At 48.2% G+C, this 23,178-nt stretch overlaps 2 protein-coding genes across 5 annotated transcripts in view; both read right to left on the bottom strand.

The window, feature by feature from the left end:
* Positions 1-263: 263 nt before the first annotated feature.
* Positions 264-10,648, bottom strand: GDPD2 (glycerophosphodiester phosphodiesterase domain containing 2). Of its 3 annotated transcripts, XM_003272681.3 has the most exons (16): positions 10,302-10,648; positions 8,593-8,706; positions 8,224-8,327; positions 7,823-7,916; positions 7,569-7,628; positions 7,206-7,304; positions 6,934-7,027; positions 6,663-6,808; positions 6,455-6,537; positions 6,211-6,361; positions 3,970-4,191; positions 3,621-3,769; positions 1,177-1,324; positions 970-1,052; positions 692-720; positions 264-598 (listed from the first exon to the last, which is right to left on the bottom strand). In XM_003272681.3, exons 2-16 carry the CDS (start codon positions 8,695-8,697, stop codon positions 546-548), a joined length of 1,620 nt encoding a protein of 539 aa, XP_003272729.1. In that variant the 5' UTR covers positions 8,698-8,706; positions 10,302-10,648; the 3' UTR covers positions 264-545. The 3 variants fall into 3 exon arrangements, with proteins under 3 accessions (XP_003272729.1, XP_003272730.1, XP_003272731.1); XM_003272682.3 differs by lacking the exon at positions 8,593-8,706; XM_003272683.3 differs by lacking the exons at positions 8,224-8,327; positions 8,593-8,706 and having other exon boundaries at positions 10,302-10,642.
* A 2,141-nt stretch (positions 10,649-12,789) lies between these two features.
* The window catches only part of KIF4A (kinesin family member 4A), a 125,779-nt gene continuing 115,390 nt past the window's right edge, over positions 12,790-23,178 (bottom strand). The window contains exons 29-31 of one of the 2 annotated variants that reach the window (XM_030806615.1): positions 15,602-15,718; positions 13,833-13,955; positions 12,790-13,554 (exon numbers count right to left, since the gene is read on the bottom strand). In XM_030806615.1, the coding sequence (XP_030662475.1) occupies positions 13,351-13,554; positions 13,833-13,955; positions 15,602-15,718 (444 nt within the window). In that variant the 3' untranslated portion in view covers positions 12,790-13,350. Of the gene's footprint in view, positions 13,555-13,832; positions 13,956-15,601; positions 15,719-18,164; positions 18,453-23,178 lie in introns of those variants that run through there. The other variant, XM_030806616.1, reaches the window with a different exon arrangement.

The raw sequence follows: 23,178 nt of genomic DNA, 5'->3' as shown, positions 1-23,178 counted from the left end.
GCACAGCAAAAAGCCACCTGTAAGCACAGAATTACAGGGCTAGACGGGCTCTTCAGCTCCTAGCCTCTAGGCAGGAAAACAGCTAAGCTGCAAGGGTCGAGGAAGACAGTACATCGTGGAGTGGCGATGGTGTCTCTATCATCTTACAGTTCTCCGGAAAAGACCATTTGGTTATTTCCTTCAGTCCCTCTTCCAAGCTATCCCACCCCGACACACCCTGTGCCTTCTATGCAAGAACACGTGCACACAAGTCTGAGACATTATCCGAGCAATCTCCCTTTTACTTCCTCTGTTCTAGTTTCATTTGGGGAGAAACTTCTCATTACTCACTGTCTTCACAAACATCTCAGGTCAAAACCCCAAAGGGACCAGATTCCATAGCAGCTTAGGGAATGCCCATCAACTGGGCAGAGGGCCCTCATGGTTCGACAAAGCTCCCCCCACTTGCAACCCACTACCCCTGAAGCATTCCACTTCAGCCGCTCTCCAACCCTTGCTGTTTGGGCAATGTAGACTGGCTTGGGTGGGGAAGCAGGGCAGGGCATTCACTCCGTCATGAAATTGTTGATCCTTGTCAGCAGCACTGCTGTTTCTAAGCCTGGGGAGGAGGGGGAGGGTGGGTCATCTAGGGAGTTAAGCAAGGGGAAAGCTACAGGAGGAGAAACATGAGGTGAGGGGAGAAAGTTCTTACCAGTTTTCCCTCTCTTCTTAACAAATCTCCTGTGAGGAGAAAAGCTTCCCGTTGTGAGTTCAGCTAGCTTCAAGCAGGCCTTTCCAGCCCCCACACCTGCTCCCCCAACTGCCTTTCCTACATTCAAGCCAATTTGATAGTATAAGGAAGGGCCTAAGAATCTCAGAGGAACTAAACAGACCCCAAGCCCTGGGTAGCATATATGAGTCTGAAGCAGCCTCATCACCAGGGCCCTGGAGAAAGTAAGGACCCAGAAAGCTGAGGCACAAAGAACTCACCTTTGGAGGAGGAAGGGCCACAAAAGCAGCATGGTGGAAACACAATTGGTAATGACCCATATGATTAGGTAGGTTTGAGGGGTCTGTGAAAATAGGAAAAGGCCCCAAGGGTAGAATGTCAGGGGAAATAAGTAAGGAAGAGAGGGACAGGGTTAAGGAAAACCAGGGATGGGAGGAGAGGAGAGGTGACAGTCCCAGAGCCCTTACAATAAGCCAGATAGGGTAACGCATCTGCTGCAGCAGCTGGCAGTCGTTGGTGGTGACCGAATCCACCCCTGCACACCAAAGCAGAGAGAAGAGCCAGGGCTTGTTCACTACAAATAGGTTCACCGAGACATTATCCTTATGCAATGCCCTGTGAAGATGGGAAAGAAAATAGGGAACATCCAGAATCATGGCGCACGGGACATGGGAGGCAGCCCCCTGCCTGTGCTTGAATCTACAGTGCCACTGCCAAGGAGGTATCAGCTCTGCCTTTCCATTGCAGCCCCTGACCAACAATGATTTTCCTTTCATAGCTGAACTCTGTCTTCTGGTGGATTCCACCCATGGGTCCTAGCTTTGCTATCTGGGGCCACACAATGTGTCTCTCCCCTGGGTCCTTAGCAGAGGCCCTCTCTCCCTGAGCCTTCTCTTCTCTAGGCCCCACAGCCCCAGCTCCTTCAGCCATTACTCTTATTATTTCCTTCCCTGTACAAACCTCTCTAATATGATATATTCCAATTTATCAATGTTCCTTTGAAAATATGGGACCCATCTCTGAAAATAATATCCCAGATGGGCTTGGACCAGCCTTTTTTTTTTTTTTTTGAGACAGGATCTTGCTCTGGAGTGCAGTGGCACAGTCTTGGCTCACTGCAGCTTGACCTCCTAAGCTCAAGTGATCCTTCCGCCTCAGCCTCCAGTGTAGCTGGGACTATAGGTGGGCACCACCATGCTCAGCTAGTTTTTATTTTATTTTATTTTATTTTGTAGAGACGGGGTTTTGCTATGTTGCCCAGGCTAGTCTTGAACTCCTAGGCTCAAGTGATCCTCCTGCCTTGGCCTCCCAAAGTGCTGGGATTACAGGTGGGAGCCACCATGCCCAGCCAGCTTGGGTCAGCTTTGAAGAGAGCAAAACTATCTCCTCCTGTCCTCTGGGCACTATGCTTGTATTCAGGTAGCCCAGAGTCAGGTTAGCCTTCGTCAATGTTACATCCCACTGATGACTCACTATGTATACTGTTCAATAAAAGCCCTGGTCTTTTTCACACATGTTCCTGTTGATGCCAGTGTCTCCTCTCTGGTCTTTGTGCAACTGAAATTCTTTTGGGCCCCAAATAGAGGTCTTTCCATCTATCCCTGGTGCATTTCATCTTGCTAGATTTGGCCTATCTTTTTACAGCACCTGGACCTTTCAGGGCCTCGATTCCATCATCAGTGTATTCATTACCAATTCACATCTTTTGGAAACATGATCAGCAGTTGATTAGCAGCTGATATTGACCAGGACAAGACTAAGGTGAGAGCCAAACCCTATGTCATGTCTTCCTCTGGTTATAACTTGGGGAAATAAATACTTACATAGCTAGGTGAGATGGCTCATGCTTATAACCGGGAGGCTGGCGGTGGGGGGGGGGGGGCAGTGGCTCAGGCCTGTAATCCCAGCACTTTGGAAGGCCAAGGCAGGAAGATTGCTTGAGGCCAGGAGTTTGAGACTAGCCTGGGCAGGTAGTAGGAACCTGTCTCTAAAAAAAAAAAAAAAAAAAAAAAAAAAAAATAGCCTTGCATAGTGGTGTGTGCCCATAGTCCTAGCTACTCAGGATCACTTGAGCCCAGGAGTTCAAAGGTGCAGTGAGCTCTGATCAGGCCACTGCACTACAGGCTTGGTGACAGAGTGAGACTCTATCTCTAAAAAAATTTTTTTAATTAAAGTTCAAATTAAAAAAAGAAATATGTATGATAACTGGGCTATCATTCAGTTCACATTTTTCTGTCTGAACACAAGGACCTTATAAGAGGCTCTAGCAACCAGATGCTTTGAAGTCCGTCATGGTTCAGCTGGGTCAGCTTCTGGGGCTCAGCTCATATCTGGGACTCTCCCTGATTCACGCTCTCTTAACCTGATCTCTTTGTTGTGGAATAAAATCCTTCCCGTGGCCTACAAGGTCCTACCCAATTTGGCCCCTGCCTGCTTCTCTAGCTTCCCCTTCCCCTTGCTCATTAGACTGCTGTTCCTGTTCTGCAGCTCGTAGTTAGCTCCTTGTGACCATTCAGGTCTCAGCTTAGATATCACCTCTTTAACCAGCCTTCCGAATGTGGGTGCACCCACCTCCCTGCCCCAGCCCATCACTCTCAAACCTAACCACTCTTCTACATCTCTCTGTTTTGTCTTCATAACACTTTTTCACTTTCCAATATGCATGTATTTTGTTAAGTGGTTTATTCTCTGTTTCTTTCAGTAGTACATGTACTCCACAAAAGCAGGAACCTTGTCTGTCTTATTTGTGTTGTGTCCCCAAAGCCTGCAATACTACCTGATACATGGCAAGTGTTCTGTAAATACTTGTTGTATGAGTGAATTAATCAAGAGGCTTTGCTCTCCCTGAACTGATTCTTCCCTGCCATTAAGCCTCATGTGATCCCCTTGGTTCCTTTCCTCTAGCACTCACTTGATATCCAATAGTGGCAGATCTTGATAGGGGAGGTTGAGAAACTGGGGCCTCTCAGTTCTGTTGCCTCCCTGATGTCCATATATCTGGCGCATTCCAGGTGCCCGTCGTTGGACATGAGCCCGATCTTCATCTGGTAGCCAAAAGACCTGTGGTTCAGGAAGGATGGGTGTGAAGCTGAGGAAGACCTAGGGATTCCAAGGGCAGGGACAGGGGCAGAGAGTTTTGACCACAGAATGGGGTATGTGAGCTGGGGCAGGGCCCTGGGGCTAGGGGCAGCCTCAAAATCATCATCATCATCATGGCCTAGGGAAGGCAGGGTGGGGAGAGGGGGTCCTGGCAACATCACCATGGCTTGGGGCACCCTTGCATTCAGCACAGTCTCCAATGTCTGGATCACAAAAGTGTCATAGTATGTGTGGTTTTGTGGGGGTCGGCGCAAGTCGAACATGATGGAAAGGTTGAGGGCTGCAGCTTCCTCCAATAGCTCTTCTAATGCTGGTACCATCTGACTCTCAGCCTCTTTCTGATCAGGGCCTGCCAGCGGTTTGGCCCCCCAGAAGGGTCGCCTCTATAAGAAAGAACAATTATTTCAAGACCAGAAGAGGCCTCCAGGCCTTGCCCCCATCCTCACTATCTTCACTCATATCTTCCACTTGGTGTCCAGCTTCTTTCCACCTCTGAGCCAGGGCCTTTTTCCAAACTGTGGCCTTCTTCCAGACCGTCTAACATCTTACTCTGTGACCTCAACCTCCTACCCTTCCAGTTTCCTAACTTCCTCTCTCCCACTACACCTTCTCATTGGTCTTGAGGAGACCTCTGCAATCCTGACGCTTTGGTTTCTTCCCAGTTCATCAGCCCCTTTCTAGCTGCACCTACACCCCCTACCCATGGTCCATCCACAGCTTGAACTACTTTTCCATAGCACTCTCAGCTCCCTTTCTGTCCCACTTGCCCTACAACTCCCAGACTCTGATTCAATTCTACAATTGTCTGCCTTCTCCACCCCTAGAACTGGGGGCTGAGCACTGCCATGGGCAGAGTACACAATGTGGGCTGTTGGCACTGCAGTCCTTATTTTTCGCTCTCAGCACTGCTTAACAATCCTTGTACTTGCTCTTGATTTGCTCCCTCTCCCATTCCCCCTAGTGTTATTCCAAGCCTCTGCTACTCTCCTCTCCTTATTCTCAATGAATGACCTCACTTCCTAATTGCCGACATGGATAAAGCTAGCTATCTAACACTTATTAAGTACTTACTATGTGCCAGGCAGTGTTCTAAGTACTTTATGTGCATTGACTGATTTAATCCTCCCAATAACCCTACAAGGTAGGTACTGTTATTATTCCCATTGTACAAATGAGAAAATTGAGGCACAGAGAGACTAAGAAATGCTGCCTCGGGTCACACAGTCAGTAAGTGGTAGAGCCAGGGTTTAAACCCAGACATCCTTTGCTCTTAATCACTCTGATCTGATATGATGTAAAGAGTTAAATGGAAAAGAAGCAAGTTGCAAAAGAGTCTGTGTAATGATTCTGTCTGTGCAAAATAGAGAGAGAGAGAGAGAGTTTGTGTATGCAGATGCACCTTGACTTATGATGGGGTTGTGCCTTGATAAACCCATTTTAAGTTGAAAAGATTGAAAATAAAAAATGCATTTAATATGCCTAACCTACTGAATATCGTAGCTTAACCTAGCCTGCCCTAAGTGTGCTCAGAACTTACATTAGCCTACAGTTAGGCAAAAATCATCTAACACAAAGCCTATTTTATAATGAAGTATTGAATATCTCGTGTGATTTATTGAATATTGTACTGAAAATGAAAAACAATTGTTGTATGGGTACTCTAAGTATAGTTCCTATTGAATGTATATCAATCTCAAATCATCATAAAGTAAAAAAACATTAAATGGAAGCTCATAAGTTGGGGACTGTGTGTGTGTGTGTGTGTGTGTGTGTATCCAACTGTTAACAGTGACTATTTCAGAGGGATTGGATTATGGGAGACTTTGATTTCTATGTTATTTCTTATTTCTCTGATGTTTTACTTTTTACAATGAACAGGTATTACTTTTACAATCAGGGAAAGAGGAACTGAAAAAATTCAATATCCTTTTAAATATTTTATACCACTTACAGGATTGAAGTTGACACTTCTGGGCCAGGCATTCGGAGCTCTTCAAGGCCAAGCCTCTGCTCCCTACCACTCCCATGAATTGTCTCTCTCAGTTACATTCAGCCACATTTTATTCCTGGAAACACCCTTTTTCAGTCTTCTGGGCTTTACGCGTCCTCTTCCCTCTGACGGAGTTCCCGTTCCCTGCTTTGTGCATCTTAGGAGAAGACTTTCATCGTCTCCTGTATGAATCCACTCCTGATTCTCTCCCAGGCAGGAAAATGTTTTTATTGCTCTGAGTTTCCTGAACCGTCTGCTGCCTAGGCTCTCTACTAGGTGGAAGTGACTTGAGAGCACAGACTATGTTCTTATTGCCTAGCACAGGGCTGAGCAAATGCTTATCAACAGAATGAACTCTGCCCTCTCTGAGTGTCCCTGCAGGTGGCTGCCTCTTTGCAGAGGCTGTCCTCACCTCTAGAAACCAGGATCCAGCATTGAGTCTCTTCAGTTCAGCCCAGGAGAAGTCACTGCTGTGGGCTGTGATTCGGGTTGGGAATACAGAGGCTACATTCGTGGTCCTGCTGAGGTGCTCATCATGCATGAGGAAGGGGACCCCGTCGGAGCTGAGGGCACAAGGGGTGTCAGAGGGCCAAGCTCTGGGGCTGGTCGTCATATCCTTCAGCCCCCCAGGTCCCCTAAGCCCCAGCTTCCCTCACCTGACCATCACATCAGTCTCAAACACAGTAGCTCCGCATTCAGCTGTCTTCCGCAAGGACATCAGGGTGTTCTCGGGAGCCAGCTGGGAAAGGGAATAGGTGATGAGGTAGCAGGGGAGGGTGGGAGACTGGGAACCCACAGGCCTGGTCGCTATAGCGCAGACGAGCAGACCCTCCCCACCCTCCCAGCATTCTGTCCAACACTCACCATGGGGGCCCCTCGGTGTCCCACCAGCCCAGGCTTGGGTGGTAAGTCTCTGGGTTCCATGATGCAGGGTGAGGAGATGCATAGGGGGGCCAAGTAGATGACCAGGGCAACTCCAAAAAATAGGAGCAGTAGCAGAATCTTGGGACCTGTGGGGAGTGGGGGGACAGGCTTTCAAGAATGGGCAAGGGGAGAGCTCTGGGGATGGAAGGTAGAGTGCAGGTCGCAGAGCATGAGTGGCCAGCAAGGGTGAGTGGGGCAGCGGCATTGGCACCTCTTCGGTGGATACGGTAGAAGGTATCAGCCACAGGCCAGGCCAGGAGGGCGATTCCAGCGGCTGCTCCAATATGAAGGAATGGGGCTGTGGCCTGTGGACAAGAGCTGGTGAGGTGGGCTCTTCTCCAGTGCCCCTCCCCGCTTTCCTTTTAGGGCCTGACTGCTGGAGTTCAGAGCTACCTGCAGTCTTTGGGGAACAGGAGCAAGATATGTTCTAGTGTTGGCCGCAAGCCAAGGCTCCCGTCTAGACACTGGAGGTTGGCCACTCACCTGCAGTGACACACGCAAGCTATGCCACTCCTGCTGCCATTGGATGTCCAGTCCCACAAGGCCAGCGGCCACAAGCAGCATAATGAGGAGCAGCAGCACCTGGGGGGCCAGGGATGAATGAGGCCTCTTGGTCAATTTTGGGCTCATGGTTGGTGAGCTGCTCCTTCACTCTACAGAGATGGGACCCGACCCTTCCCTTCCCCTGACACATCTGCTTTCCTCCTTTCACTCAACAAGTACTTACTAGGCTTCAGGTCCTGGGCTTGACCCCCCGGGGGTATAAATGTGAGATCCTCAGCAAATAGCCAGCCAAGTGCTGGGCCCAGTGGCCCCCTCTCCCATGCACTCCCATCCCTACTGTACCTTGTGGAGGCTGTGCAGATGCAGGGGCTGTCTACAAAGCCGCAGGAGCAGGGCCAGGACCTAGGGGCAGAGAGTGGTGGGACTTACGGGGTGCCAAGAGGGGAGCAAGGTTACTGAGGTGGGCTTCCCAGGCTGGTACCTCCCTCCTACCCAAGAATTAGCCCCTCCCTCGGTGGCCAGGATGGGAATAGGGAGCTAAAACTAAGCAGGAAGGAAGGCTGAGGTGGGGTTAGGCCAGTGGCCTCCAGACCCACCAATAGCAAGGATGCATATGTGACCAGTAGAGAGATGACCAGCAGGAATGCCAGGGACCAGTCCATCCAGTGTCCCCAGTGGCGGAAGAGGAATCTGTGGGAGGGGAGAGGGAAGTGTCCAAGTGGGGGAAGGGGTGTCAATAGTGGCCTGAGGGGAGGTGGGGTGGGTGGATCCAGGAGGACTAGAAGGGAGTGAGGAGAAAGCCCCTCACCGGGCCAGGGGCTCCAAGGATTGAGGAGATTTTGGGGAGGGATTTTCTAAGGAGATTGGGTAGCAGCAGAGCTGGGTTTGAGCAGCTGGGCAGGGCTGGGGGATGACTGACAGTGGGGCACCCAGGGCTCCCAGGGTGGGGAGCAGGTTGACATGTATGCTGGGGAAGCGGGGGAAATCCATGACACACTCATTGAAGTTGTGCAGGTCATTGAGAAGGACGAGCCCGATGTACAGCCAGCCCAGGGAAAGGAGGAAGGTGAGGAAGAGCAGGCCAAACCAGATACAGTCGCACTGCAAAGGGGCAGGAGAGAAACTCACAACCAATACCTACTTCAGACTCAGAGTCCCCAGTGGGTGGCAGCTAAAGGGAGCTGCCTGCCCCGTGTTGGGCTGCTCTGCTCGGGGGGGCAGCTCTTTCCATATTTGAGGGAGATTTTCTTCCTGGGAGAGAGAGCCCCTTCCCCCAAGCTGTCTATGAGCACAATTGGCCTTCTTATCCCCTCCAGTGGGCCTCTGCCTTCTGACTTCCAGCCTCCCCCCTCCATCCCTACTCCACCTTGCTGGTTTGCATCCTCTCTCTGGGGCATTTCCTCCAGTGGCAGCTATACAGGCAGTGGAGGCAGCGGGCCCAGACGGAGCAGCAGCCGGGGGACTCGGCCATGGTGAAGGCCTGGGGGAAGGGACACTCGACCATCAGGGACCCTGGCAGAGGGCAGATCCCAGTCTCCCTCCTAGTGTATCTGAGGAGCCCGGGGAGGGGAGCAGAGGCCTGGGCCGCTGCTCAGCAACGGAGGTCACGGGGCAGGCCCAGAGTGCCAGAGTGGATGAGGCGAGCAGCCCCAGCTGCAAGCCTGGCAATGGGAGACAGTCTCCAGAGCTTTCGTTTCCCTTTAATCTTGTTACCTGGAGAGTCAGTGGGACACCCAAGAGGTCCAGCCTCTTTTCGGGCAGGATGCATATCCACTCTCTCCAGTTCCTCCCCATTTAACAGCACACACCTCTGGGGATGGAGTGCTTGCCCTGGGGGTAAGAACTCAAGAGAAACTGCCCAGGGTGGGGCAAACTCAGTTCAGCAAGTTAAAGCAGGTTTGGCCAAGCTGGAGGCAGCCCCATGTTGAATTGCTTTCCAGCCCAGGAAGCAGGAGTAACCTGAAGCAAAGGTTCCAGTTCTGACCTGGGGCTAAGGAAGGCCCAGCTAGTTGGCCAGTTGCTATGGATATAGAGATTATTCAGATCACAAATCCCTGAAAGATTCTCTGTGTCCACCTCTCAGGGGACAGAGGGCACTGCCAAAAAGAGGAAAACTTGAGGTGAACATGTTGCCTGGGTCACTCCCAGTCTTCTAAAGGAATCTTTGGATTTTCAAAATACAAAGCCTCCCCTCAAGTCCTGCCCTTTCCTGCCGTCATCCCCCCAACCCCAACCAGAAGCCCAGACTCGCCTTCAGGAGCCCCACCCTCTAAGTTAGCTTTGGTCAAAGTACAACAAATGCAGGGCAAAGGTGTGTATGCGGGGTGTGGTTGTCTTGGGGCAGGGGACCCCTGTACCTTATGCTTCTGGGTTTGGCTGACTGAGCTGATCCCCAGACTTGGCTGGGTACGTGACTGATTCTATGTGAGAGGGTATGTGATTTGTGTCAGCATTTGTACGCGGGTTTGCACAACTGGCTGTGGGTACAATATGATTTTAGGTGACTTTGAGTATGTAAAGGAGCCCCTGGATACACCCAAAGTGTGTGAGCATGTGTGCATGCGGGCTGAGGGACAGGATCCCTTGTCCTCAGAGCTCCCCCGAGGCTATGGAGTCTTAGAGGGGTGCACAGTGGGTGGGTCCGGTAAGCAGGAAGGTGTGGCTGCTTCTGAACTGCCCTCTTTATGCTGCCTTGGGAAAGGAGGGTTAGGGTAGGGGTGAGGAGCTGGAGCTGGGGGAAGGAAACCTCTCCCCTCTCCGAGACCCTTCCCGGTAAAAAGCCAACCCAAAGGGAAGCCCTTGCCTCTGCCCATCTTGGAGCTGGTTTGATAGCCTGCTCTAAGCTCTTGCCTCCCCTGGGGTCCTACCTCTGCACTTCAGACACTGCCTTCCAGAGTCCCCTCCCTTCAGAAGCTGTCTGTAGGATGGGATCAGGGTCTGAGCAGCCTGAAACCCCCAAGTAGGGGAGCTGACAGGGGTGCCATTCAATCCCCCGGCCCAATCCCAGTGGGATGGAGCTGGTCTCTGCTCCATAGCTCCCACCTGTAGCCCCCCAGCCTTCCCGAACCCTCACACCTTTGCTCAGCGGCAGCTCCGCTCTGCTCTCTGCACTGCTTCCCAGCTCCTCTCCGAGTGGTCTGCCTCCTCCCTTTTTCAGTCCTCGGTTCAGCCCTATGAGTCAAACAGGTGGCACTGTTGCCACCTACAGGAGGCTGTGTGGGTCCTCTCCCAAGGCCTGCAGCTGCTCCGTGGCCTGGGCACAGCCCGGGTGGGAAGATAGGAGGGAGGAAGGGGGAGGGAGAGCAAATCTGCTTCTTTACTCGCTGGCGGTCAGGGGGCTCAGGGTGAGGAATTCCTTTGTGCAGACTTTCCCATCCCTCTGTCCCTCCTCCTGTTCCCCTCCCAGTCACTGCCGGGCCTTTGTCCTGGCTCAGGGAGGCGAGGGCTGAGGGCACAGGCTGGCGGGAAGCTGCGGGGGGAAGGAGGTGACCACACAACTTTGCAACTTGGCAGTGAGGAGAGGCCCAGCCAGCCCACTGGAAAGGCGTGTGTGTGTGTGTGTGTGTGTGTGTGTGTGTGTGTGTGTGTGTGTAAGTCTAACATCAAGTCTCAAGCTCCCTGGGAATACAGCCTTGGTTCATTAGGCTCCCTCCCCTATTGAGCTCCTACTTCTAATTCAGCAAGGTGCATGTATAAGAAGCTGCAGCCTGGCGCAGTGTCTTACACCTGTAATCCCAGCACTTTGGGAGGCCGAGGCGCGTGGATCACCTGAGGTCAGGAGTTCAAGACCAGCCTGGCCAACATGGTGAAACCCTGTCTTTACAAAAAATACAAAAATTAGCCAGGCATGGTGGTGTGCACCTGTAGTCCCAGCTACTTGGGAGGCTGATGTGGGAAGATTGCTTGAGCCCAGGACATCGAGGCTGCAGTGAGTTGAGATTGTGCTACTGTGCTCCAGCCTGGGCAACAGAAGCTGCAAGCTACTTCCTGAACTCTGGATAGCAAGTTGCCCTGTTTCTGGACCAGATGTCCCCATGGGCCTTGTGGATCCTGGGTGACACTAGCAGTTCTTCCACCTTCCCTCATCACCCCAGACAGGAGATGCTCATTCAGGACTTGTGTCATTTCTGCTGCCTTGTCCCTAAGGCATATGAGTCTCTTTCCAAGAATCTTTTGAGGAGTGTAGAGTATACTGGGGTCACAGGCTTTTGGAAGATGAACACATAGAAAAGATGCTGTTACTATAGCATCAGCATCAGCAGGGAAGGGCTGGCTAGCACGCTATAGTTTGCTTAGTGCTAAAGCACAGGGGTCTGGGTGGGATGGGGGCCAGGGGCTAGCTTGGTTGACCTCTCCCTCTACAGTACGCCTGATGCAGTGACTCGAGGTCTGGGGGCTATTAGTGCAGTGTTGGTGGGAAAGGATGTTTTCTCTGGGGATAAGCCTGCTTACCCCTCCCCCCACACACACTGGATTTCAAACAGTGAGAAGGAAGACTGGCTCTCTTATGCCAAGAGCTGGCCCCCCTCCCACTCAGCCTTCCCATTGTATCCACAGGCTCTAGTTGGCAATGGCAGAGGCTCCCTTGCTCCCTCGGCATTAAAATGCAAAGAGAAGCAGGGCTGCTTGCTGGCAGGAGGCCAGGGAGGACCAGCAGGTCACCTAGTCCATTGCAGGCTTCATTCTAGGCAGATTGTTGCTCAATTTCTTTTGCCTGGGCTTTGGTGGATTCTAGAGGAGTCTTGGCTTTTGAGTGGGGATGGTTTGGGAGCTTTTTTGGGGAGAAGGGTTTTGGGATTCAGAATGCATGGATATGAAGTGCAGGGCTTGTGCGCACCTCAGAAGGCTACAAGGCCAGTCAGCAGCCTGTGTATGGCATTGCAGGGCTGGCCCCCTTTTAGCTTTAAGCAGAGATGGAGAACACTGATACATTTTAAGGCGTAAGCATCTTTCAAAGGAGAATGCAAGGAGCCAGTGCTGTTCTGTCCTGGGACTGGACAGCAGTGTGGTGCAACGCCCCTCCTACACTAAGAAATCAGGCTGCAGGGCATTAGAAGTGGCCGCTGCTGGCACTCTAGAGAGTTGGCTAGAGTGAAGCTTGGATGGTAGCTCTGCGTTCAGGTCCTAGCTCTATTGCTCACTAGCTTTGTGACTCTGGGTAAGTTACTTAACTTCTTTATACCCCAGTTTCCTCATCTGCAAAATAAGGACATCTATCTATGTTGACCTTTTTTTGTGTGTATGAAGAACAAATAAAACTGTGGCAAGAACATGGAGATGGTTAGTAAATGTGATTTCTTCCTCCCAAATCTGGAAGCCAGGCAGGTTCTACAGTGGAGTTCAGGCCACTGGCCTTGCTAACGTGATTCTGATTTCCTAGGGTAGCAGAGCAACATAAAGACACGTCACACTCCACACTACCCTCTGGGAAAGAGGGCAGCTATAATAAGGCAGGGAGGCTCAGGTACTTGTAATGAATCCCCTTAATAGCTTCCTCAGGGGCTGAGGAACACAGGTTGAAATTTTATTTCTCCCTCTAGCACAGAAGGATCTTCCCAAACAGTAGATGGGCTAAGGTTTATTTACTTACTTAACATTTAAAAATAATTCATTTACTTCAACAACATGGCAGACAATTGAGAGTACTATTGAAACATAATTCAGAGAGGGTCAGGACAGGAAAGATCACAACCTCATTCCTGAGGTGGAATGAAAGATCTAAGCCAGGTCTCCATCCTAGGCCAGGCTCCTCCGTTAAGCAGAGACAACCAAAAGATAAGAAAGCCTTGGCCTCATCCCCATCAGGAGATAGCCTGAACTGCTCACAAATAAGAAACAACTTGACCATACTGAGGACTGGTTCCTGATGAGTCATTAGGAAAGTCAGTTGGTTCTCTCTTCAGTAGGTGACTTAGCACCCTTCTGGAGAACATAGAGTAGTAGTCTGGAGCTGGAGGCTAAGGCCCACATCCAAGAAAGGTTACCTTCTTTTCAGTAACACTTTGTTCCTTTTTTCAACAGCAAGAAACCTGAAATCCAGAGAAGTCATTTAAAAAACCCCTTCTGGCTGCAACCTGAAAGCATCTCCCAAGCCAGACTGGGGGTAGAGATGATGACTCCAACTTCAGTGGGCCTCTTCTTCGATAGGGGAGCAGCCAGAGAAGAAGCTGGTATTGCTGGCCAGAGCCCGTTTCTTTTTCTTCCCTGGAGCCTTATTTTCTTGGTATTCTGTTGCTACATGTTTCAACTCTGGGAGGTCAAAAGGGGAGGGAGCTGGGGGAGTCTTCTTTGACAGCACCTGCTCCACATCGCACATCTCTTTCAGGATCTAGGAGGGACAGAGACAGGTATGAATAGACTTTAGAAAGGGGCAGAAGCTCAGCCCAGCCGACCTGCTATAGATGCTCGACATACTCCCAGTAGTATGAGGTGGTCTTTAAGATCATTCTATGGAAAAAACCAGACTAGAGTCTATGCCCGATCCCTAGTTCCCAGCAAGCTGATTACACCTTTACTCCACCTGCCTCTCTCCTACTGGTCTGTCATAGGTAATGCAGAGAAGGATGCTAATCCAGTTTTCCAATGCCTGCCTTTTAGCCCACCTACCTTGCTATTGGGGGTGGCACAGACAGGATTAAAGAAGCTCAATCCTGGGGTCACCTCGGTAGGATCCTCCAGTTTGAAGGAGCCTTCGGAATCCTGGGTCCGTTCAACAGTGCCCAAGCTATCCTGAAAATCAAGCAGACAGGCGTATTATAAATTTGGCTGCCAGGGTTACAAACTTAGTCTGCTCCCATTCAACCAAAGAGGTAACAGCTCTAAGTGCCTGATTAGTCAGCTGAAGCAAGTCTTAGGGAGGCCCTGCTTGGGGAGGTCATAGTGTTTGACATGCTCTGTCCCTGAAGGAATGGAGCAATGCTTGTAGGTGGCCTCTGAAGGCAAAGACTAGGTAGTGGCATGGGACATCTCGCAAGGCCAGGTTTAAAGCAAAGACAAGCCTTGGTCATTTGTTTGACTAAACTCCCTCTCTACAATTTGCAATATCCCTTTTAGCATCCATACTGGGTGTTCCTTTCAGTTAAGGAAACTGAGTCCGAGACAGAGACAGATAGAGATGGGAGGAGGGAGGGAGGGGCCACGCCCCTCTGCCTGGAGGCCCTTTCATGGAGCTACTACATGACTCTTGAACCCAAATTGAAAAACCACAGGAATAGAGGATCTTTAAGGTCCCTGCTACTTCTACAGTTCTTAGCCTGACTTCTAGCTTGCCTGTTAGAAGTCTTTTTTTTTTTTTTGAGATGGAGTCTCGCTCTGTCGCTCAGGTTGGAGTGCAGTGGCACGATCTCAGCTCACTGCAAGCTCCGCCTCCTGGGTTCACGCCATTCTCCTGCCTCAGCCTCCTGAGTAGCTGGGACTATAGACACCCACCACCACGCCCGGCTAATTTTTTTGTATTTTTAGTAGAGACGGGGTTTCACCATGTTAGCCAGGATGGTCTCGATCTCCTGACCTTGTGATCCGCCTGCCTCGGCCTCCCAAAGTGCTAGGATTACAGGCGTGAGCCACTGTGCTTGGCGAGATGTCTTTTTAATAGAAGATGCAGGTTGAAACTCTTCACATGTGGATGTTCAAGAAATGCATGTTGAATCATCATTAGATCGTGCTTGCTAGAATTACTGTATATCACATATAGAGCTGTAGTAATGCATTTTTGCTGTTGCACAGGTAGGTGTAAGGCAGGTATAGGGATCTGACCTGCTTGGTGCTGCTCTTCCCAGGGCACATTTGGTTTTCCTGAGTTTGCTATTCCTGGGAGCAATATTAAGAGGACATTTAGGTTAACTTGGTTTACAACAGTGACTATTAGAAAGGCCTGGTTCCTGTGGGTCTTTTTCTGGAGCCACGGAATAGCTAGCTGGTTGCCATGGAGAGAGTCTAGGTAACGAATGTCTCGAGATGTCAAAAGGATTAACTTCCTGGAAGCTGCTACCTCAGTACGTGGCTTTTACAGTTCCAGTTAAACCTCTGGACTAATTTGATCCTGCATGTCTATATGCCTGTGAATGCCTGCTTTCTTGTCCTTGTCATCTCAAAAACAGTACAGCAACTTTACAGCCAAGCCTGGGGGTGGGGAGCTCTATACCTGGGAATCTCCTGGGAAGTGCTGTGGTTTCTGAAAGGGGTATGTGAACAGGCAAGCAGCATGGAAAAAGGATTGAGAAGTGAACTGTCTCTTTTTCTGGGTGCAGAGGGAAGGAGAAGGGTCAGAAGAGCTGTGCAGGAGACTCCAGATTTCAGGACGGAAGGCACAAAAAGAGGGTGGAAACTAGTGGAAGGTCTGAAGGGAAGGGGAGAGGAAACAGCACTGATCCTACCTTGCCTTGCTGGCGGTTCCGACACTTTGTGGGGTCACAGCAACAGTCCACACCACAGTCTGACTTTTGCTTCCTGCACCCACACTGCTTGTTTCCACACCAGCCCTTGCAGGAACACTGCAAAACAGGTTTGCAGAAAGACACATTACTGAAAGGGTTAGAAGACTAGTTTAAAATGACTTCCCTTCATTTGCAAGCTTTTCTAAAAAAAAAATGGAAAGTACTATTATCTACCAAGCTTCAATCTCCTTAGTCCTCTCTTCTTTGGTGAAACAATAATCACCAAGAACCGTCATAGGTTTAAAGAGAACAAGTCTTGCCAGACAAATCCATTTTCTTTTCTTTTCTTTTTTTTTTTTGAGACGGAGTTTCACTCTGTCGCCCAGGCTGGAGTGCAATGGCACGATCTCCGCTCACTGCAACCTCCGCCTCCCAGGTTCAAGTGATTCTCCTGCCTCAGCCTCCTGAGTAGCTGGGATTACAGGTGCATGCCACCACGCCTGGCTAATTATTTTACTTCATTTATTTTTTTCTGAGACGGAGTCTCGCTCTGTTGTCCAGGTTGGAGTGCAATGGTGCGATCTTGGCTCACTGCAGCCTCTGCCTCCTGAGTTTAAGCGATTCTCCTGCCTCAGCTTCCCGAGTAGCTGGGATTACAGGTGCCTGCCACCACGCCCAGCTACTTTTTGTATTTTCAGTAGAGACAGGGTTTCACCATGCTGGCCAGGCTGGTCTCGAACTCCCGACCTCAGGCGATCCATCCACCTCGGCCTATCAAAGTGCTGGGATTACAGGTGTGAGCCATCGTGCCTGGCCACCTGGCTAATTTTTGTATTTTTAGTAGAGACGGGGTTTCACCATGTTGCCCAGGCTGGTCTCGAACTCCTGACCTCAGGTGATCAGCCCGCCTTGGCCTCCCAAAGTGCTGGGATTACAGGCGTGGGCCACCTCGCCTGGCTGAAAAATCCATTTTCTTTTGGACAGAATACTTGAAGGACAGATCAGAGGGATGGCATAATAATGCAAGGCAACTGACAAAGACTCTTATGACAACTTTATGGGCAAAGTGAAGAACTGTGAGCTGGATGGTAGCATAGTTAAGTACATTTAAAAACTGAGTGTAGTTGCTCAGTATTTTTAGAATTACCAAGCTGTACTTTCACACCAGCTCACATTTCTGCATTTTGTCCAGTGTTAGCCTGGGCTTTGTCCTTAACACATTTTGATAAATCACTGATGATATGAAATAAAATCATTTACATTTGATAGCACTTTACAGTTTTCAGAGTACTTTCATGTACATAAATACAAAATCTCATTTGAATCTCATAACTAGTCTATAAGGTAGGCACATTTATCAGCTCTAACAATGACAGAAAGCTGGAAGGATGAGTAATATGTAAGATAAAAGAATCACAATTCAAAAATATTTTGACAGGCTGGACTTAAGGGGTGAAAGTAGAAAGAAAGTAAGTTTGTAAGTTTGGTATTTAGGTTCCCCTCAACTCAGCCATATAAATACAACATGGGGAGTGATCTAGCTTAAAAGTAGACCGTGCGGTGGCTCATGCCAGTAATCCCAGCACTTTGGGAGGTCAAGGCGGGTGGATCGCTTGAGCTCAGGAGTTTGAGACTAGCCTGGGCAACATGCTGAAACCCTGTCTCCACCAAAAATACAAAAAATTAGCTGGACATGGTGTCAACCTCAGGAGGCTGAGGTGGGAGGATCACTTGAGCCTGGGAGGTGAAAGCTGCAGTGAGCTGAGATCGCGCCACTGCACTCCAGCCTGGGTGACAGTGAGACCTCGTCTCAAAAAAAAAAAAGACTGTCCAGAAAAGGGCCTAGGGATTTGAGGTGTAAGCAAGCTCTGTGAGTCAACAGCTTGAAATGGCTGTCCCAAAGCAAATGCAGTCAGGTAGAAATTTGGAGTTCAGAAAAGATGGGGAGTAATTATTTCATTGTACCCCGGCTCAGTTGGATCCCATCTGAAATAATGCATCCTGGCTGGGCGCAGTGGCATATGCCTGTAATCCCAACACTTTGGGAGGCCGAGGCGGGCAGATCATCTGAGGTCAGGAGTTCAAGACCAGCCTGACCAACATGGTGAAACCCCGTCTCCACTAAAAATACAAAATTAGCCAGGCATCGTAGCACATGCCTGTAATCCCAGCTACTCAGGAGGCTGAGGCAGGAGAATCGCTCGAACCCGGGAGGCAGAGGTTGCAGTGAGCCAAGATCATGCCATTGCACTCCAGCCTGGGCGACAGACTGAAACTCCCGTCTCAAAAAAAAAAAAAAAAGAAATAATGCATCCTATTTTAGGGCACCATAATTTTGTTCATGTGTACAAAAGCATAGACAATAGCAATAAAAAACCTCACTCATGCCCCCACTTACCTTAATAGTAAAATGCAGACATAACCGAGGTCTCCTATGTACTCCTTCCTGATCCTATTTGCCTCCCCCTTTCCAGGGATAAATAGTCTCCTGAATTAGGTATTTATCATTCCTATGTATGTATGTCTATGTATGTATGTCTAGGTATGTCTCTTATCACATTAGTTTTTTTTTTTTTTGGAGACAGGTTCTTGCTCTGTCACCCAGGCTGGAGTGCAGTGGCACAATCATAGCTCACTGCAGCCTCAACCTCTTTGACTTAGTGATCCTCCTGCCTCAGCCTCCAGAGTATCTGAGACCACAAGCACATGCCACCATGCCTGGCTAATTTTTTGTTTTTGTAGAGACAGGGTCTCGCCATGTTGCCCAGGTTGGTCTTGAACTCCTGGCCTCAAGCAATCCTCTTGCTTCAGTCTCCCGAAGTGCCGAGATTACAGGTGTGAGCAATAGCACCTGGCCACACATGTGAGTTTTTGTAAAAAAAACAAAAACAAACAAGAAATTGTCTTACACGTTTTTAAACTTTGTATAAATGACATCTTATATGTTGATACATACAGCTTCAATTCCATTCATTTTCACTCTATGAACTTGCCACAATTTACTCATTCTCCTGATAGTGCCATTTTCCACTCTTATAAACAAGGCTGCAGTAATGATAGCTAACATTAATGTGTGCCAGGCACTGTTATAAGGGCTTTCCATTTATTAAACCAGTTTAATCAATAAGCATGTTTTCTTGTGTACACATTCAGGAATTCAGTGTGTATGTTTTATAAAGAGGATGTTAAACAAAAAAGAGGTGAGTGACCAGAATTATAGGAAGCAATGCTATAAGAAAAATCGCAGAAGAAAGTGGGATAGTTTGGCTTTGAAAAGATAGAGGTGGCTGAGCTCACAGGATGAAGGAACAGAGTGACAAGAGACCTCAGCGACCATCTAAAGACTGGTTTGATGTATGAAGCCCCTCTTAACATCCCTGGTCTAATTATCTGAAGCTCTATTTATCCTGAGGTGATACTAGTTTCTATATAACTTCTAATCATAGGACCCAATTCTGCCATCTAAAATGACATGGAATCAGTTTAACCCCACTTTTATAGAATAACTGTTCAAACCCTGAACATAATTTTTACTCCCCAGTCCCCTTCTGTCCAAATCCTCTCAAAGTTAAATGTACCTAGTTCCCTCAATGATTCGCCACATGACATGGTTCTCATGTATCCTCACCACCTTGACTATACACCAATGTGTCAAAGTTCTTCAATTGTGAGATCTAGAAATGAGCACAACTTTCTAAATGTGGTGTGGACACTGTGAGGTGGACTGTGATAAACACCTCCCTTGTTATGGACCCAGTAGTCCTGTTAATGAGGCCTAAAATTAGTTGCTTTTTTTTTCCTGTCACATCTTTGTCGATTCATACTGAGCTTATAGTCAAATTCAAGCCTTTAAGTTTTTTCATATGAGAACCATCACCTTTGCTCTGTAGTTGCTCTGTAGAAACCATGATAACATTTTTTTTCTGATTAGCAGAATAATATATATCACTTTACAAAATTTGAAAATCAAAAAACTTGACTTTTAATAGTTGTATATATTTCCTCATGGGGATAATGTCGATTTATTTAACCAGTCCCCTAATGTTAAATATTAAGATTGTTTTGAAAGAAACTGTTCACTATTATAAATCATGTTGCAGTAGATATCATTGTATAGAAATATAATCTAAACTGTACCATGACTGACAAGGCCCTCCATGATCTGGCCCTTGACTACCCATCCACTGAATGTAGCTTATGCTCAATACATTCTAGCCACACTGGCCTTTTTAGCTGTTCCTTGAGATACTAAGCTCATTCCTGCCCTGAGGTCTTGCATTTTCTGTTCCCTTTTCCTGAAATGTTCTTCTGATGCTTTTCCTGACTTGCTCTTCACTGTTTAGGCCTCAGCTTAGATATTCCCTTCTCAGAGAGAGCTCCGCAAGCACTCTTCTTTTAAAAAAAATTTTTTTTAGTGAGATGGGGTCTTGCTATGTTGCCCAGCCTGGTCTTTAACTCCTGACCTCAAGCAATCCTCCCACCTCAGCCTCCCAAAGTGTTGGGATTACAGGCATGAGCCACCATGCCCAGCCTCCCCAGGCACTCTTTTTTTTTTTTTTTTTTTTGAGATGGAGTCTTGCTCTGTTTCCCAGGCTGGAGTGCAGTGGTGAAATCTCAGCTCACTGCAACCTCTGCCTGCCAGGTTTAAGCAATTCTTGTGCCTCAGCCTCCTGAGTAGTTGGGATTACAGGCGTGCACCATCACGCCTGGTTAATTTTTATATTTTTAGTAGAGATGGGGTTTTGCTGGGTTGTCCAGGCTGGTCTTGAACTCCTGACATCAAGTGATCCGCCCACCTCAGCCTCCCAAAGTGCTGGGATTATAGGCGTGAGCCACCGCGCCTGGCCCCAAGCACTCTTCTAAAGTGCTCTTTTCCCATCTGACATTCTCTATGACTTCACTATATTTTCTTTTCTTTTTCACTCATCACTATCTAAAATTATTTTATTTTTCTGGTTATTGTGTGTCTCTCCCCACAAGAATACCAGTTTCATGAGGGTAAAGAATCTCACCTGCCTTGTTTCATGTCTTCCCAGCATCTAGAAACAGTGCCTGGCACATAGGTGCTCAGAAAAAAATTCGTTGAACGAATAAATATATTTACATACCAATGTCTATTTCCTTAGTGTAAATTCCTATGTGTAAAATTACTGGGTCAAAGGAAACATTTTAAAGGCTATTGATACGTATTTTCAAGGTGCCTTCCTCAAAGGTATACCAATTTATATTCTTAATAGCAATACAGAAATGCCCTTCTTTTTTTTTTTTAAGACAGGGTCTCACTCTGTCACCCAGGCTGGAGTGCAGTGGCATAATCAGAGCTCACTGCAGCCTCAATCTCCAGGGCTCAAGTGATCCTGTGGCCTCAGCCCCCACTGAGTAGCTGGGACTACAGGTGTGTGTCACCACGCCAGGCTCATCTTTTGTATTTCTAGTAGAGACAGGCTTTCGCCATGTTGCCCAGGCTGGTCTCAAGCTACTAGGCTCAGGTAATCTGCCCACTTCAGCCTCCCAAAGTGTTGGGATTACAGGTGTGAGCCACGGCGCCCAGCCAGAAGTGCCCTACTTAGTCACCCTTGCCAACGCTAGACATTATAATAACAAAAAATCTCTGCTGCTTTAAGACAGGATGAAAGATGGAGTTCTATGACACGTCCTGGTGATACTTCACCAGGATGACAGTGATCCATTGATTGCTACAGCCTGGGTATGGTCCTTTGGCCATTTACAAATTCATCTAAATGCTTCAAAAATGCTCTGTTACCTCATCCATGTTTCTCTATTTTATCCAAGGGATAATATCATGAGAGCAGTATCTGAAGGGCTGTCATAAGGAATGATTAGGCTCTTATATAGCCAAGACCCATTGGGATGATGTATAGGACAGCACATTTCAGCTAAACAAGAAGTAACTTTCTAACAATTAGTGGAATCCAATGGGTTGTCCTATAAGACTGTGAGCTTCCCCCTACTAGAAGTCTTCAAGCAAGAAGAGGTTAGATAAACACCTGGTAGTGGTATTATAGCACAGTCATGACATACATGACAGATGTAGTTGCGTGAATGCCAGGTACATGAGCTGTAACTTCATCCTATTCTCTCTCACACCAAGAAGCAGATTAGAATGTCAAAGACAGAATGTGTCCCTACCACAGGCATAACTACAAATGTATTTAATACATGTATACAGGGTGGGGTGTGTGTGTGTGTGTGTGTGTATGTGTGTGTGTGTGTGTATCACAACTGCTGGCAACCCACCAGCATGTCCCAGCACCATGGTTGAGAAGTAATAGGGGGACTCTTTTTTTTTTCATTTTCTTTTGTAGAGATGGGATCTTGCTATGTTGCCAAGGCTGGTCTTGAACTCCTGGCATCAAGCAGTCCTCCCACCTCGGCCTCTCAAAGTGCTGGGATGACAGGCATGAGCAACCACACCCGGCCAAGGGATTCTTTGTAGAGAGTGGAAAGAAGAGTCTGGGTTTCCCTTAAGCCAGTTGTTCTCAACTCTGGCTGCACATAAAAAATCTCTGGGGAGCTTTTCAAAAACACCATGTCCTACCTCAGACTAATTACATCAGAATATCTGGGGGGTGGGGTCCCAGGCTCCATGTTTAAAAGCTCCCTTGGGGGTTCCAATGTGTGGCTAGACTTGAAAACTACTGCTTTAGAGTCCATAATTTCTCTAGCACCAAGCTCAGTGTTACACTGTACCTCGTGCTTCAGAAGGATAAGATCTGGTCCAAAAAAAAAAAAAAACCAGGATTGGTAAGTGATGCTGTGGCAAAAACAAAAAACAAAGAATACCAGACTAGGAATTAGGAAACTCAGGCTCTAGTCCTATATTTAATGCTTGGCATGACCTTGGACAAGTCACTTCATCCAAGTTAATCTCCATTCTTTTTTTTTTTTTAATTTTTAAATTTAGAGATGGGATCTTGCTCGGTCACCGAGGCTGGAGTGCAGTGGCACAATCATAGTTCACTGCAGCCTCGAACTCTGGGCTCAAGTGATCCTCCCACCTTGGCTTCCCAAAGTATTGGGATTACAGGTGTGAGCCACTGTGCCCAGGCTATTCCTTCACCAGTAAGGTAGAGGCAAGAATACCTGCTTCCTCTTTTCTGCCAAATGTGACAAATGAGAATATTTGTAAAATGCTTACAGTGCTTTAACAACAATATCTGCATGATATTGTATCCTTCACAAGGTGCTTTTGCATATATTCCTCTTAACTTCTCAGATACCATATAACACCATATAAAAGCATTGTTATTAAAACCCATTTACACAACTTTGACTGTTACTTTGACTCAGGATATTAGTCCTAGAAGGAACCTTATACATAATCTGTTCTAGACCAGGGGGTCCACAACCCCTAGGCTGGGGACCAGTACGGTCAGTGGCCTGTTAGGAACTGAGCCACACAGCAGGAGGTGAGCTGCAGGCGAGCAAGCATTACAGCCTGGGTTCTGCCTCCTGTCAGATCAGTGGCAGCATTAGAATCTCATAGGAGTAAGAATCCTATTGTGAACTGCACATGTTGCGCACTCCTTATGAGACTCTAACTAATGTCTGATATC

This window comes from Nomascus leucogenys, chromosome X (genome assembly GCF_006542625.1).
Source record: "Nomascus leucogenys isolate Asia chromosome X, Asia_NLE_v1, whole genome shotgun sequence".
In the NCBI taxonomy this organism is placed as follows: domain Eukaryota; kingdom Metazoa; phylum Chordata; class Mammalia; order Primates; family Hylobatidae; genus Nomascus; species Nomascus leucogenys.
This window is presented reverse-complemented; position numbering and strand designations above follow the sequence as displayed.

Bases quoted from the DNA above. Each gene is read 5' to 3' on its own strand.
- GDPD2 (XM_003272681.3), bottom strand. From the start codon at position 8,697: ATGGCCGAGTCCCCCGGCTGCTGCTCCGTCTGGGCCCGCTGCCTCCAC. The intron at 6,809-6,933 runs GTGCCAATGCCG...CACTCCCCACAG, and splicing joins CTACCGTATCCACCGAAGAG to GTCCCAAGATTCTGCTACTG. The intron at 3,770-3,969 runs GTGATGTTGCCA...CCTGAACCACAG, and splicing joins CAAGGGTGCCCCAAGCCATG to GTCTTTTGGCTACCAGATGA.